The sequence below is a fragment of the Oryctolagus cuniculus genome, chromosome 2 (assembly GCF_051225735.1).
Source record: "Oryctolagus cuniculus isolate XC-2025 breed Fujian yellow rabbit chromosome 2, ASM5122573v1, whole genome shotgun sequence".
NCBI lineage: Eukaryota > Metazoa > Chordata > Mammalia > Lagomorpha > Leporidae > Oryctolagus > Oryctolagus cuniculus.
In genome coordinates, this window is record NC_142868.1 from 13,081,456 (window position 1) to 13,098,091 (window position 16,636).

At 39.4% G+C, this 16,636-nt stretch overlaps 1 protein-coding gene across 1 annotated transcript in view; it reads left to right on the top strand.

The window, feature by feature from the left end:
• The first annotated feature begins 52 nt into the window (after positions 1 to 52).
• Positions 53 to 16,636, top strand: part of NCAPG (non-SMC condensin I complex subunit G) — a 46,216-nt gene continuing 29,632 nt past the window's right edge. Inside the window, exons 1-7 of the mRNA XM_002709370.6 lie at positions 53 to 373; positions 1,349 to 1,552; positions 2,697 to 2,925; positions 5,148 to 5,293; positions 13,812 to 13,896; positions 15,418 to 15,610; positions 16,028 to 16,177. Of these exons, the coding sequence (XP_002709416.1) occupies positions 263 to 373; positions 1,349 to 1,552; positions 2,697 to 2,925; positions 5,148 to 5,293; positions 13,812 to 13,896; positions 15,418 to 15,610; positions 16,028 to 16,177 (1,118 nt within the window). The 5' untranslated portion in view covers positions 53 to 262. The remainder of the gene's footprint in view (positions 374 to 1,348; positions 1,553 to 2,696; positions 2,926 to 5,147; positions 5,294 to 13,811; positions 13,897 to 15,417; positions 15,611 to 16,027; positions 16,178 to 16,636) is intronic.

Genomic DNA, 16,636 nt, shown 5'->3' on the forward strand with positions numbered 1-16,636 from the left:
CGCCACTTCCCACCGGGAAACACCCGACGCGCATGCGCTCAAAGCGCGGGCAGAGCCAGAGGGACAGGATTCGGTTCTCTCCGCTCTCGCCTCTGGCGCGCTCGCGGAAGTCTCGCGGTATTTCCTTCTCTCGCGAGAGTTATTTGAACGTTCTGGCGGGTAACCACGCCCCAAGTGGCGTTCTGAGGAGAATTCGGTGTTGGGGCGGTCGGGCCAGAAGCACTGAAGCGGGCAAGGATAGTCCTGGCCGGGTCACCTCGCCATGGGAGCGGAAAAGAGAGTGCTGCCGGTTAAGGAGGCCTTTCAGCTGGCGCAGCAGCCGCACCAGAACCAGGCGAAGCTGGTGGTGGCGCTGAGCCGCACCTACGGCACGGTAAGCGCCGGAATGGCTGTGGGCCCTTCGCCGCCTTCGCCCAGCCCTGCCTTGGCTCAGCCTCCCCCAGGAGCTTCCCCGGGACCCTTCGGACTCGGCCCGCGCGACTCCTCCTCCTCCGCTGTGGCGAGCCGCTTTGGAGTGAAGTACGGAGAGGTCGGGCGACTCGCCCAGAATGGCTGGAAGCCCTGGCGCCGTCCACTTTCTCTTCGCGGTCCTTACCCCCGGCCGGAGATGGGGGCGGCGCGAACCGTTAGTCCGGAGGGTGACCCGAGGCGTCCGGGCTCTCAGTGTCGGGTCGCCGAGTAGGTCGTGGACCCCAAGGCTCGGTGGTCCTTGCCCGTCGGGCCCCCGCTCACAGCAGAAAAGCCAGCCATCATCAAATCAGTCTCATCCCGCCCTATGTCAAATTGAGTCCAGCGTCCAAGCAGATTACTCGCGAGGACCTTTCCCTTCCTGTTCACCTAAATACCGTGTGTTTGTTTTGAGTGAAGCCGTGGGAAGAACAGGACAATGAAGCTCGGAAGATAGATTATCTTGAAGTCTAAGAAAAACTAAGTATAGCAAGGGCTTTGAGGATATGAGGTAGGATGTGAAAGTTTTATCAAAAAGGAATTGCGGGGTGATGAGCAAATTAAATACGGTACATAAAAAAGCCAGCGTAGGTTTTGAGTTTTTCCATGAAGAAGCATGCTTCTACTAACGTGATTCTAAAGACATGTAAAGAAGTATCAAAAGAGTCCATTCACTGTCAAAATTTATGGTTGCAGACTCTTTGGGGGAAGCAAATTACATCGTGGAGAGAAGTTTGTGCAAGCTTATTTTTCCCTTTTTGCTGGTGTGGATACTTCAGAGTTTACAAAAAAGTTTTTCGTTTGAATTAGGGCCGGTGCTGTCAGCAATGTTAAGGTAATGTTTTGAAAAAAAGTATTACCAGTGCAGTTCAGTTCGTGCAAGTTATCTTTTGTCTTTCAGATGAATGATAAAACAGTTTTTCATGAGGAGTTCATCCATTACCTTAAGTATGCTATGGTGATCTATAAACGTGAGCCAGCTGTGGAGAGAGTAATAGAATTTGCAGCAAAGTTTGTTACTTCCTTTCACCAATCAGATATGGAAGATGATGAAGAAGAGGAGGATGGTGGCATTTTAAATTATTTGTTTACTTTTCTCTTACAGGTATGTTGAAAGCTAACACCTTGGAGAAGTGTTGTAGAAGGTTTTACCGTAAAGTTTATACATTGTAGACAATGAAATGTCTGGTGATTGAGAAAGCATCTGACTTTTTATAGGAAATAGTAGAACTATCATTAAGATTAAAAAGTGTTTCTTAAAAAATGACTCCAGTAAGCTGCGCTGCGGCTCACTAGGCTAATCCTCCACCTGCGGCGCCAGCACACCGGGTTCTAGTCCCGGTAAGGGCACAGGATTCTGTCCGGGTTGCTCCTCTTCCAGTCCAGCTCCCTGCTGTGGCCCTGGAGTGCAGTGGAGGATGGCCCAAGTGTCTGGGCCCTGCACCCGCATGGGAGACCAGGAGAAGCACCTGGCTCCTGGCTTCAGATCAGCGTGGTGCACCGGCTGCAGCCCGCTGGCCACAGCAGCCAGTGCGGGGGGCGGGGTGAACCAACGGGAAAGGAAGACCTTTTTCTTTGTCTGTCTCTCTCACTGTCCACTCTGTCCAAAAAAACCCCAAAAGACTCCAGCATTAAATTTTTAATGACTTCTCAACCCTTTGTTACATGTTTGTTTTAAATGAGTTATTTATTTTAGAAATAAAGTAAGAGTTCCTAAAAGAGCAATTTGTTCTTATTTATTTATTTGTTTTTATTTGACAGGCAAAATAGACAGAGAGAGACAGAGAAAGGTTTTCCTTCCATTGGTTCCACTCCCCAAATGGCTGCTGGATCCGGCGTGCTGCGCCAATCCAAAGCCAGGAGCCAGGTGCTTTTTCCCAGTCTCCCATGCAGTGTAGGGGCCCAAGCACTTGGGCCATCCTCCACTGCCCTGCCTGGCCACAGCAGAGAGCTGGACTGGAAGCGGAGCAACCGGGGCTAGAACTGGCGCCCATATGGGATGCTGGCTCGGCAGGCGGAGGAGTAACCAAGTGAGCCAGGGCAGTGCCCCAAGAGCAATGTGTTGTTATAGCAAATATTTCTTCTAGGCTGTGTTTGATTATATACAAAATATCTATTTACTGCACCGTGATCGTTAACCACTTCTGCAACTAAGGAGTTACTGTTGTAAATTCTTATAGAAAGTTCAAGTCATATGCATTGCTTAAAAATGATATGAGTGAATAAATTTTGATTTGTTTCTGTTTTAGTCTCATGAAGCAAATAGCAATGCAGTCAGATTTAGAGTATGCCAGCTCATAAACAAGCTTTTGGGAAGTATGCCAGAAAATGCCCAGATTGATGATCATTTGTTTGATAAAATTAATGAAGCTATGCTTATTAGATTAAAGGATAAGATTCCAAATGTGAGAATACAGGCAGTTCTGGCTCTTTCACGACTTCAGGATCCTAAGGATGATGAATGTCCGGTGATTGATGGTATGTTTAGTTTCCTAAATTTTTTCGGTTTTGTTGATTTTTAAAAATTTTTAGTTGTTGAATTTTTTTATTATGAAGTACATGTATGTCTGTATATGGAAGAGTGTAGGTAGTGAATATATGATTTAAATAATGAGATTTAAAATATAAAGATCAAAGTACAAATATAAAATAAAAATAAGATATAAACAATAAAGTTTAAATAATAAAAGATGTCCAAGTAAGAACCACTCATATTAAAACAGTAGAATATCATTAGTACCTTTGAATCTTGCTTCACATCATCTCTCTCCAGTTGTATACTTCTCCGCCAGAGGTAACTGTTATCTTTAACTTTGGGCTAATTATTTTCATACTTAAAAAAATTTTTATTAAGAATCTAGTTTGACAACTTAATTACATATATCTAAATATTAACTTTTGTCTATCTTTTTATGTGGATCATACTATATTTTTCTCAATATATTTGTAATTCTAGCATCCATTCATATTGATACACTAATTTTTTTACTGTATTTCATATATTTAGTAGTTAATTATTCATGAATTGATTAATGACAGGGACATGTTCTGATAAATAGGTTGTTAGGTAATTTCTTCATTGCAAAAAATTATAAGATGTATTTACACAAACATAGATGGTATAGGTCAGTCACCCAGTGAGGCCTCTTGATCAAGAGATGAGATTATGAAACTGCTACTGTGTAACATGGCATACTGTTTCACAGTAATCTTAAAAAATTTTTTTATTCTTTGAAAGAGAATCTGATAGAGTTCACTCCCAACCTTTTCATTTATTACCTAAATGCCCATATTAGCCAAAGCTGAGAGCCAGGGGCCAGGAACTTGAGCGAAGTCTCCCATGTGGGTGACATGGACTCAGTGACTTGAGCCATCACCTGCTGCTTCCAGGGTGTGTATTACCAGGAAGCTTAAACCCAAAAACTCTGATATGGGATGTAGTCATCCTAAGCAATAGTAGACCAAACACCTGTCTGTAACCTTTTTTTTTTTTTTTTTTTTTTTGTTAACTATAAAAAGTCCTCTAACAGTGAAAATACAGTGTGGTAAATACATAAGCCAGTAACATCATTTATTATCATTATTATAGTTTTATATTCTGTACTCAATTGTATGTGCTATATTTTTCTGTGACTGGAAGGATGATATTGTATGACTGGCATCACCACAAATAAATGAGTGTCTAGTGCTGACATTGGGATGGCTACAGTGTCACTATGCGAGCTTTTTCAGCCCCATTATAATTTGAAGTACTATCTAATATATGGCTGTCCTTGAACAAAATGTTGTTCAATGTCTTGTGACTGTGTTTTTCTATAGTGCCTGTTAATGTGTTTTACTCCTTTTTCTTCTGGGCTTTTAATTTAAAAAATAATTTTTAATTGATTTATTAGAATTATTTATTCTGAAAAGGAATTTTTTAGGTTATATGAATTGTAAATTGCTTCTTCTGAAGGCTGTGGGGTATCTTTTGTTTAACAGAAAATCTAATGCTTAATCTCTGCTGTTAGAATTTATGCTTTTTAATCTGTTATTTAAGAGACCTTTATCTATGGGGTCATAAAGATAAATCATCTTTAGTTTTTCCATATATGCCTAGGTATATTTTGTACACACATACATTTCATTGTTTTTTGTCTTTCTTACCAATTTTATAATCAATATATTTTAATATTAAATGATTCATAGAGTAATACTGCCCAAAACATGTTTGATAGTCTATATGTCTTAATAATAAAAACAGAAGATGTGAGAAGTACAGGTGAATGAATGTTTAAATATGAGAAGCAGATTTTGTTTCACTGAGTAATGCTAGAAACTATTTCTTTTTAGAACTTACTAAAAAATCAAAATAATGAACCTTTATAAAACCTTATCTGTTTAAAATAATGCCTAATAATGTCCTAAGCTTATTGCTAGATGTTGAGGATTACAAAAAAACATAATTTTATAGATTTTTTATGTCTTTTTAGTGCTATTTGTTTTCAGTTTTAGCTTTCATGCCCAGTCCATTAACTAATTTCTCATTCTATCCTTAGAAGGGAGGTTAGTAGAAAAAAATTTTTTTAACTAAAATTAAAGTGTGAGAATAGAAAATGATATTTTTATCATTTTAAAAACTTTAAAAATATCAGAATGTGGGCGATTTTGTGATTGTTAAGTAATTTCTGTATTATTAAAGCATATTGTTTTATTTTTAGCATATACTACTTTGATTGAAAATGATTCAAACCCAGAAGTGAGGCGGGCAGTATTATCATGTATTGCACCATCAGCAAAGACTTTGCCAAAAATTGTAGGACGCACTAAAGATGTGAAAGAAGCTGTCAGAAAGCTGGCTTATCAGGTAAGTCAGTCCAGGATCTTCTGTAGGCATATTTGTTTGTTTGTTTGTTTGTTTTGATAGGCAGAGTGGACAGTGAGAGAGAGAGAGATAAAGAGAAAGGTCTTTTTTCCATTGGTTCACCCCCCCATTGGCTGCTGTGGCCGGCATGCCACAGCCGGCGCACCATGCTGATCCGAAGCTAGGAGCCAGGTGTTTCTCCTGGTCTCTCATGTGGGTGCAGAGCCCAAGAACCTGGGCCATCCTCCACTGCCCTCCCAGGCCACAGCAGAGAGCTGGACTGGAAGAGGAGCAACCCGGACAGAATCCAGCGCCCTTACCGGGAATAGAACCCGGTGTGCTGGTGCCGCAGGTGGAGGATTAGCCTAGTGAGCTGCGGCGCTGGCCTGTACGTATATTCTTAAAAGAAGCCATTTTCTTGAAGTGCTTTTGAAAAATACTTGATAGACAATAATGATTTTTGTGATTAGATTTTAATGAAGGGTTGCACATTTAGCAGAGTGATATGATGTTGCTGGGTTGCCCATGTTCCTTATCAAGAGTGCTCTGCTTCTTTTTTTTTATTTTAACTTTTATTTAATAAATATAAATTTCCAAAGTACACCTTATGGATTACAATGGCTTCCCCTCCCCCATAACTTCCCTCCCACCCACATCCCTCCCTTTTCCTCTCTCTCCCCACTTCCATTCACATCAAGATTCTTTTTCCATTCTCTTTATATACAAAAGATCAGTTTAGCATATATTAAGTAAAGATTTCAACAGTTTGCACCCACATAGAAACACAAAGTAAAAAATACTGTTTGAGTACAGTTATAGCATTAAATCTCAATGTACAGCACAATAAGGACAGAGATCCTACATGAGGAGTAAGTGCACAGTGACTCCTGTTGTTGACTTTACAAATTGACACTCTTGTTTATGGCATCAGTAATCACCCTAGGCTCTTGTCATGAGTTGCCAAGGCTATGGAAGTCTTTTGAGTTCACCAACTCTGATCATATTTAGACAAGGTTGTAGTCAAAGTGGAAGTTCTCTCCCTTCAGAGAAAGGTACCTCCTTCTTTGATGACCTGTTCTTTCCACTGGGATCGCACTCTCGGAGATCTTTTATTTAGTTTTTTTTTTTTTTTTTTTTTGCCGGAGTGTTTTGGCTTTCTATGCCTGTAATACTCTCATGGGCTTTTCAGCCAGATCCGCGTGCCTTAAGGGCTGATTCTGAGGCCAGAGTGCTGTTTAGGACATCTGCCATTCTATGGGTCTGCTGTGTATCTCGCTTCCCATGTTGGATCGTTCTCTCCCTTTTTTATTCTATCAGCTAGTATTTGCAGACACTAGTCTTGTTTATGTGATCCCTTTGGCTCTTAGTCCTATCATTATGATCAATTGTGAACTGAAATTGATCACTTGGACTAGTGAGATGGCATTGGTACATGCCACCTTGATGGGATTGAATTGGAATCCCCTGGTATGTTTCTAACTCTACCGTTTGGGGTAAGTCAGCTTGAGTATGTCCCGAATTGCACATCTCTTCCCTCTCTTATTCCCACTCTTATATTTAACAGTGATCACTTTTCAGTTAAGTTTCAACACTTGAGAATAATTGTGTATTGATTACAGTATTCAACCAAAAGTATTAAGTAGAACAAACAAACAAAAAAAAACTAAGAGGGATAACGTATTAAGCTGTTCATCAACAGTCAGGGCGAGGGCTGATCAAGTTACCACTGTTTCTCATAATGTTCATTTCACTTTAACGGGTTTCCTTTTTGGTGCTCAGTTAGTTGTCACCTATCAAGGAGAACAAGTGGTATTTGTTCCTTTGGGACTGGCTTATTTCACTCAGCATAATGTTTTCCAAATTCCTAACAGGGATCACTTTTCAGTTAAAATTTAAATACCTAAGAATAATTAATTGTGTGTTAATTACAGAGTTCAACCAATAGTACTAGAACAAAAAAAAAAATACTAAAATGGAGAAAGTATTACATTGTACATCAACAGTCAGGACAAGAGCTGATCAAGTCACTGTTTCTCATAGTGTCCATTTTACTTCAACAAGTTTCCCCTTTGGTGCTCAGTTAGTTGTCGCCGATCAGGGAGAACATATGATATTTGTCCCTTTGGGACTGGCTTAATTCACTCAGCATAATGTTTTCCAAATTCCTCCATCTTGTTGCAAATGACCGGGTTTCATTGTTTTGACTGCTGTATAGTATTCTATAGAGTACATGTCCCATAATTTCTTTATCCAGTCTACTGTTGATGGGCATTTGGGTTGGTTCCAGGTCTTAGCTATTGTGAATTGAGCTGCAATAAACATTAATGTGTAGACAGCTTTTTTGTTTGCCAATTTGATTTCCTTTGGGTAAATTCCAAGGAGTGGGGTGGCTGGGTTGTATGGTAGGGTTATATTCAGGTTTCTGAGGAATCTCCAGACTGACTTCCATAGTTACTTAACCAATTTGCATTCTCACCAGCAGTGGGTTAGTGTCCCTTTTTCCCCACATCCTCTCCAGCATCTATTGGTAGATTTCTGCATGTGAGCCATTCTAACTGGGGTGAGGTGAAACCTCATTGTGGTTTTGATTTGCATTTCCCTAATTGCTAGTGATCTTGAACATTTTTTCATGTGTCTGTTGGCCATTTGGATTTCCTCTTTTGAAAAATGTCTATTGAGGTCCTTGGCCCATCTCTTAAGTGGGTTGTTTGTTTTGATGTTGTGGAGTTTCTTGATTTCTTTGTATATTCTGGTTATCAACCCTTATCTGTTGCATAGTTTGCAAATATTTTTTCCCATTCTGTCGGTTGCTTCTTCACTTTCCTGACTGTTTCTTTTGAAGTACAGAAACGTCTCAATTTGATGCAATCCCAAATGTTAATTTTGGTTTTGACTGCCTGTGCTTCTGGGGTATTTTCCAAGAAGTCTTTGCCAGTACCTATATCTTGCAGGGTTTTTCCAGTGCCCTCTAATAATTTGATAGTGTCGGGTCGTAGATTTAAGTCTTTAATCCATGTTGAGTGAATTTTTGTGTAAGGTGAAAGGTAGGATTCTTGCTTCGTGATTCTGCACGTGGAAATTCAGTTTTCCCAGCACCATTTTTTGAATAGACTGTCCTTACTCCAGGGATTGGTTTTGTATCCTTGATCAAATATGAATTGGCTGTAGATGTTTGGATTGATTTCTGGTGTTTCTATTCTGTTCCATTGGTCTATCCATCTGTTTCTGTACCAGTACCATGCTGTTTTGATAACAACTGCCCTGTAGTATGTCCTGAAATCTGGTATTGTGATGTCTCCGGCTTTGTTTTTGTTGTACAAGATTGCTTCAGCTACTCGAGGTCTCCTGTGTCTCCATATGAATTTCAGCATCATTTTTTCTTCCGTATCTTGATTGGCATCACATTGAATCTGTAAATTGCTTTTTGGGAGAATGGACATTTTGATGATATTGATTCTTCCAATGCATGAGCATGGAAGATTTTTCCATTTTTTGGTATCCTCCTCTATTTCTTTCTTTAAGGTTTTGTAATTTTCATCGTAGAGATCTTTAACATCCTTCGTTAAGTTTATTCCAAGGTATTTGATTGTTTTTGTAGCTATTGTGAATGGGATTGATCTTAGAAGTTCTTTCTCAGCTGTGGTATTATCTGTGTATACAAAGGCTGTTGATTTTTGTGCATTGATTTTATATCCTGCTACTTTGCCAAACTCTTCTATGAGTTCCAATAGTCTCTTAGTAGAGTTCTTTGGGTCCCCTAAGTAAAGAATTGTATCATCTGCAAATAGGGATAGTTTGAGTTCTTCCTTCCCAATTTGTATCCCTTTAATTTCTTTTTCTTGCCTAATAGCTCTGGCTAGAACTTCCAGAAGTATATTGAATAGCAGTGGTTAGAGTGGGCATCCCTGTCTGGTACCAGATCTCAGTGGAAATGCTTCCAACTTTTCCCCATTCAATAGGATGTTGGCCGTGGGTTTTTCATAAATTGCTTTCATTGTATTGAGGAATGTTCCTTCCCTACCCAGTTTGCTTAGAGTTTTCATCATGAAAGGATGTTGTATTTTATCAAATGCTTTCTCTGCATCTATTGAGATAATCATATGGTTTTTCTTCTGCAGTCTGTTAATGTGGTGTATCACATTGATTGATTTGCGAATGTTGAACCATCCCTGCATACCAGGGATAAATCCCTCTTGGTCTGGATGGATGATCTTTCTGATGTGTTGTTGCATTCTATTGGCCAGAATTTTATTGAGGATTTTTGCATCTATGTTCATCAGGGCTATTGGTCTGTAATTCTCTTTCAATGCTGCTGCTTTTTTTGGCTTAGGAATTAAGGTGATGCTGGCTTCATAGAAAGAATTTAGGAGGATTCCCTCTTTTTCGATTGTTCTGAATAGTTTGAGAAGAATTGGAGTTAGTTCTTCTTTAAATGTCTGGTAGAATTCAGCAGTGAATCTGTCTGGTCCTGGGCTTTTCTTTGTTGGGAGGGCCTTTATTACTGTATGAATTTCTGTCTCAGTTATGGGTCTGTTTAGGTTTTCTATGTCTTCCTGGTTCAATTTAGGTAGGTTGCATGTGTCCAGGAATCTATCCACTTCTGATAGGTTTCCCTGTTTGCTGGCATACAGGTCCTTGTAGTAATTTCTGATGATTCTTTTATTTCTGTGGTGTCTGTTGTTACGTTTCCTTTTTCATCTCTGATTTTATGGATTTGGGTCTTTTCTTTTTTTAGTTAGTTGGGCCAATGGGGTGTCAATTTTGTTTATTTTTTCAAAAAACCAGCTCCTCGTTTGGCTGATTTTTTTGTAATGTTTTTCTTGATTCAATCCTGTTGATTTCTTCTCTGATTTTAATTATTTCTCTTCTCCTACCAGATTTGGGTCTGGTTTGCTGCAGTTTTTCTAGATCCTTGAGATGCATTGAAAGCTCATCTATTTGGTGCCTTTTTAATTTCTTGATGTAGGCACCTATTGATATAAACTTTCCTCTTAACACTGCTTTTGCTGTATCCCATAAGTTTTGGTATATTGTGCTGTTATCCTCATTTACTTCCAGAAAATTTTTGATTTCTCTTTTTATTTCTTCTATGACCCATTGTTCATTCAGGAGCATGTTGTTCAATCTCCATGTGTTTGCGTATGCTCTAGGGATTCCTGAGTTGCTAATTTCCAACTTCATTCCTTTATGGTCTGAGAAGCTGCATGGTATGATTCTAATTCTTTTGAATTTTCTGAGACTTGCTTTATGGCCTAGTATGTGGTCAGTCCTAGAGAAGGTTCCATGTACTGCTGAGAAGAATGTAAAATCTTTAGCTGTAGGATTGAAAGTTCTGTATATATATGTTAGATCCATTTGGGCTATAGTGTCATTTAAATCTACTGTCTCCTTGTTGATCTTCTGTCCTGTTGATCTATTTCTGAGAGTGGGGTATTGAAGTCCCCCAGTACTATTGTATTGTGGTCTAAGTCTTCCTTTAAGTCCCTTAACAAATCTTTTAAATAAACCAGTGCCCTGTAATTAGGTGCATATAAATTGATAATCATTATATCTTTCTGTTGAATTGATCCCTTAATCATCATATAGTGTTCCCCCTTTGTCTCTCCTAACAGTTTTTATGGTAAAATTTATGTTGTCCGATATTAAGATGGCTACGCCCTCTCTTTTTTCATTTCTGTTGGCATGGTATATCTTTTTCCAGCCTTTCACTTTCAGTCTGTATGGATCTTTATTGGAAAGATGCGTTTCTTGTAAGCAGCAAATAGATGGGTTTTGTTCCAATCAGCCAATCGGTGTCTTTTAACTGGACAGTTCAGGCCATTCACGTTCAATGTGACTATTGATAAGTAGTAGCTTTGCCCTGCCATTTGCCAAAGATATTTTCTGATATATGTTTTGAACTTCCTGTGATCTTTTGCTGTGAGATTTCCTTCATTTACCTTCTTTAATATTGATGACCGTGTTTCTGTGTGTAACACATCTTTAAGCATCTTTTGCAGGTCTGGATGAGTGGTGACAAATTCTTTCAATTTCTTTTTGTTGTGAAAGGTCTTTATTTCAACTTCATTCACAAATTGGAGCTTAGCAGGATATAATATTCTGGGCTGGCAGTTGTTCTCTCTTAGTACCTGGGGTATATCTCGCCATTCCCTCCTAGCTTGTAGGGTTTCTGATGAGAAGTCAGCTGTGAGTCTGATTGGAGATCCTCTGAGAGTAATCTGACGTTTCTCTCTTGCACATTTTAGGATCTTTTCTTTATGTTTCACTGTGGTGCGTTTAATTACAACGTGTTGTGGTGAGGATCTCTTTTGGTCATGTTTATTAGGGGTTCTATGAGCTTCCTGTACTAGAATGTTTCTGTCCTTCTCCAAACCTGGGAAATTTTCTGCTAGTATCTCACTAAAAAGGCCTTCTAATCCTTTCGCCCTCTCCATGCCTTCAGGAACTCCTAGAACCCGAATGTTGGGTTTTTTAATAGTATCCTGAAGATTCCCGACAATATTTTTTAGATTTCTAATTTCCTCTTCTTTTCTTTGGTTTGATTGTATATTTTCCTGTGCTCTGTCTCTAAGTCTGATATTCTCTCTTCTGCTTTACCCATTCTGTTTTTAAGGCTCTCTAATGTGTTTGTCATTTGATCTATTGAATTCTTCACTTCATTATGATTTCTCATCACTATCACAGTTTCCTGTTGTACTAGTTGTTTCATTTCATTTCGATTCCTCCTTAATATATCATTTTCACGAGAGAGATTTTCTATCTTGTCCATTAAGGATTTCTGTAGTTCGAGAATTTGTTTTTGAGAACTTCTTAATGTTCTTATCAATTTTTTGAGATCCGCTTCTTGATTTCTTCTATCTCATCATCTTCATAATCTTGAATTGGGGTGTCTATTTCATTTGGGGGCGTCATAGTGTCTTCCTTGTTCTTGTTACCTCGGCTTTTGCGTTTGTTTGGCATATTGGAGATATTCTTTGTTTTTTTCTCATTATACTGTGACTCTAGATTAAGAGGGCTGTCTGCTTTTGATGGATCCTTAGAGGCTGTGATGGGTGTGGCCAGAGAGCTCTGGTTCTTCAGGGTTAAGGGTGTGCCAGAGATGATTCACCCTGATTGTTCTCTTGCTTTCTCTTGCTCTTGCTCTCTCTCTCTCTCTCTTTTTTTTTTTTTTTTTTTTTTTTTTTTGACTCAGTTGGGAAGTAATTCCACACTGCTGAGTGGAATTGAGAGTAGTTGATGTATGAAATCTGGCTCCTGTGGGTATTTGTTTGCTTACCAGAGTCAGGTTTTTCTGCTTGGCTAATGAGGGGCACTGCTTTACATATGCAAAATGTCAGGCACCACTTTACTTATGTAAAATGGCGCCTGCCCTTTGTCTTGCTCAGCTTTGTAAGGTGAGTGGAGAGAGAGGCTAAATGTCTGTGCTGGTTCCCCTTATTTATTCGATTTTTTTCTCTCCTCTGGCCAGCCTGGTGAACTTTCCCCAATGGGGTTTCAGGCCTCGTTCTCTGCAGGCTCTTTCTGCCTTTCCCCGCCAATGTCTCGGGTTACCGAGAGGTTTTTGTCTCACCTCCCCTTCCAGCGCTGGCGCACAGACTCGGTGGGTCTGGCGGGTCCTGCTGCTCCCGTGGCTCGGCTTCCACGCGGAGGGCAACCTTGCTCTCCCCGTAGGTCCTCCGAGTCACAGCCACTAGATCCGGAAGAGTTTGCTCTGATTTTTCCCTGATCCTTTTCCTGAGGCTACCATAACTCCACTTTTATTAAACTATCTTTTCCCAGACTATCTGTGCGCGCCCTCACTATTCCGCCATCTTGGCTCCACCTCGCTCTGCTTCTGATTATGGCTTCTTGGTAATGCACATACTGGGAGGCAGCTTAAGTAGTTGGGTCCCTGCTACTCATGTGAGAGACCCAGATTGAGTTCCAGACTTTTCCTTTTTTTTAATTTTTTTTTTTTGACAAGCAGAGTGGACAGTGAGAGAGATAGAGAGAAAGGTCTTCCTTTTCCGTTGGTTCACCCCTCAGTGGTCACTGCGGCCAGCGCACCGCGCTGATCCGAAACCAGGAGCCAGGTGCTTCTCCTGGTCTCCCATGGGGTGCAGGGCCCAAGCACTTGGGCCATCCTCCACTGCGCTCCAGGGCCACAGCAGAGAGCTGGACTGGAAGAGGAGCAACCCGGACAGAATCCGGCGCCCTTACTGGGACTAGAACCCGGTGTGCTGGCGCGCAGGTGGAGGATTAGCCTACTGAGCCACAGTGCCGGCTGAGTTCCAGACTTTTCCTTGAGTGAACCTGTGGGTAGAAGATTTCTCATTCTCTCTGCCTTTCAAATAAATTGAAAAAAATTGTACGAAAAAATTTTGAAGTAGAATATAGGTAATTTAGGTGGAATCTTACCGTATTAAATAATTTAATGTAAATTTTTTGAGATTCTGGGTAATTTTCTAAGATTAAGGTAATATGACTAGTTATCTGATCTACAAATTGTGTTGTTTGATCACCATCTTATTATCTTTTCAAGGTTTTAGCTGAAAAGGTTCATATGAGAGCTATGTCCATTGCTCAGAGAGTCATGCTTCTTCAACAAGGTCTTAATGACAGATCAGGTAAGATACACATCTTTATATCTAAAACTTTAGTTTCTTTTGAGGTCAGGCTTAATAAGGCTTAGGAAATAAATGTCATAAAATAGGTTGAGGAAGCCTATCATTCCTATAAACATAGTGAAGCTTATTTTTGTTTATTACATAGAAAATATATCCTAGGGTTAAAGATCTTGGTATTTCATCTGTGTTTACAGATGAAGAAAGCTATACTTAAGTCTGTATAGTTCATGTGCATTAGGATTTCTTTTTGTTCACATTTTCTCTTTAAAACATTCTATTTTTGTTTATGTGTTCTGTGCATCAGAAACAAGAATTAGGTATAGTCAGACTAGTAGTTTTCCTAGTTTTTTCCACCCCTCCTGTTAAACTAGAGAGTGTATTTATAGGAATATTTTTAAAATTTGTAACTCACATGAGAAAAGATGGCTTAATTTTGCTTTGGCAAGAAAATCAATTTGAGTTTGAAAACATTCTCAGGGAACTAATGACTAGGATGATCTTAAAAGCCAAAACTAAGGGCCAGTGTTTAGCCTAGTGGGTAAGATGCCTGCATCCCACATTGGAGTATCTGGATTTGATTCTTGCCTTTATCTCCTGACTCTAGCTTTCTGCTAATGCAGACTCTTTGAGACAGTGATGATAGCTCAAGTAATTAGGGTTTTACCACCTATTTGGGAGACTCTGGGTTCCTGGCTCTGGTTTCATCTCTGGCTGGGGACTGTTGCAGCCATTTGGGAAGTAAATTGGGATGGGAACACTCACTCTGTCCCTGCCTTTCTCTCTGCTTCTCAAATAAACTTAAAAAATATATAGAAAGCTAAGAATAAGATTTGTTCAGTGATGTATGATGTACTGTGCCAAATAATAATCATATGTAGTAGATGAAGTCAAGCAACAAATAAAATAATACATATTATATTTACTAGACTAACACCTGAAGCCCCTTTTTGAATCTGGAGGAGGAGGAGTAGGCTGGAGTAGTGGTTGGAATTTAGTGCTGAACCTTCTCCATTTTTATTTGGAAGTGAGCATAATAGTGACCTCTGCAATATCATTATACCTTTTTTCTTTAATGTGCTCTTTGTTTTAAAAGATTTATTTTATTTATTTGAAAGACAGTTACAGTGATAGAACCATTGAGAGAGAGAGGTTTTCCATTTGCTGGTTCATTCACCAGATGACTAACAGCCAGAGCTGAGCTGATCTGAAGCCAGGAGCCAGGAGCTTCTGGGGCTCCTCTGTGGGTGCAGGGGCCCAAGAACTTGGGCCAACTTTTGCTGCTTTCCTAGGCCTTAGCAGAGAACTGGATAGGAAGTAGAGCAGCCGGGTTTTGAACCACTGCCCATATGGGATGCTGGCACTGCAGACCCTTGAATGTGCTCTTAAGCTCTACTTATTTATATCATAAATATTAACTTTATGTTAACATTGATCTAATGAAAGTTAATTGAAGCAGACAGAATACAGAAATTGGAAGCTAGAGGGAGCCTTTGTTCACCTATGCTTCAAATGACTGAACAGATGCAGTGAAACACGCAGTGAAGAAGCATCTTCTCCAAGGCTGGTTGCGATTCACCGAAGGAAATATCTTAGAATTGCTGCATCGGCTAGATGTTGAAAATTCATCCGAAGTGGCAATCTCTGTCCTCAGTGCCTTATTTTCGGTGACTCCTCTCAATGAACTGGTGGGAATCTGTAAAAACAATGATGGCAGGTACACAAAGCATTCATTTTATCTGTTCCTTTTGTTTTCTTTATTTTGAGATTATCATTTTTCCCTTCTGCCACTCCCAACCCCACCCTTTAGAACTGATTTAGCATAGATTCTATACTTTAGCTGTGTTTCCTCCTTCATTTTATTACTGTGTTTTAGGTATTAACTTTCCATGAGAAATCCCAATAGCATAACATGAAATAAACTGAAAATGTATAACTCTATGATATGCCTGCTTTCCTTGTTTTTTTTTTTTTAAGGTTCTTGATTCATTTTTGTTAAATTAATGATTTTGTAATTAAAAGAATGATGGTTATAACTCAAATCTGCTTCTTATTCCTACTTTTATAATCGGTTCAGTTATTTGACCTGGATATAAAGTTCAGGCTTTCTTGTGTTCTCTTCCTTTTACATAAGGAAATTGATTCCAGTTGAAACCTTAACTCCTGAAATTGCTTTATATTGGCGTGCCCTGTGTGAACATTTGAAATCAAAAGGAGATGAAGGTGAAGAATTTTTGGAACAGATTTTGCCAGAGCCTGTGGTATATGCAGAATATTTACTGAGGTAAAGTTATTATTATTTTTTTTTTTGGATTGTGCTTATGTTGCTACATATGTCAACATGTCTGCTTCCTTTCTCAAAATCATATCTAACTAGAAATAAATTTTAAAACTCCTCTGTTTTTGGATATACAGGGATAAATGGGGACATGCATTGAGTCTGAAGAATATCTTGTGCTAGTCAGTATACTGAAAGTGCGGAGTCAATATTTTTAGGATAGTTTCCTCAAGACTGTTTAGATGTGATATGAACATTTCTCCATAAAGTTGGTAATGATGTGTTACTTTGTGAAATTTATTGACAAATTCTTTTGAAATGTCCAGATAGTAAGATTTTGGGGTCCATGTGTTTTTTCATCTCTATCAGGACTCAACTCTGCTGAGGTATTGCAAAAGTATTTGAGCTGCCTCCTAGGCACAATATTAGGAAACTGAATCTTTTGAGACTCCAAAGTGGTGTCTT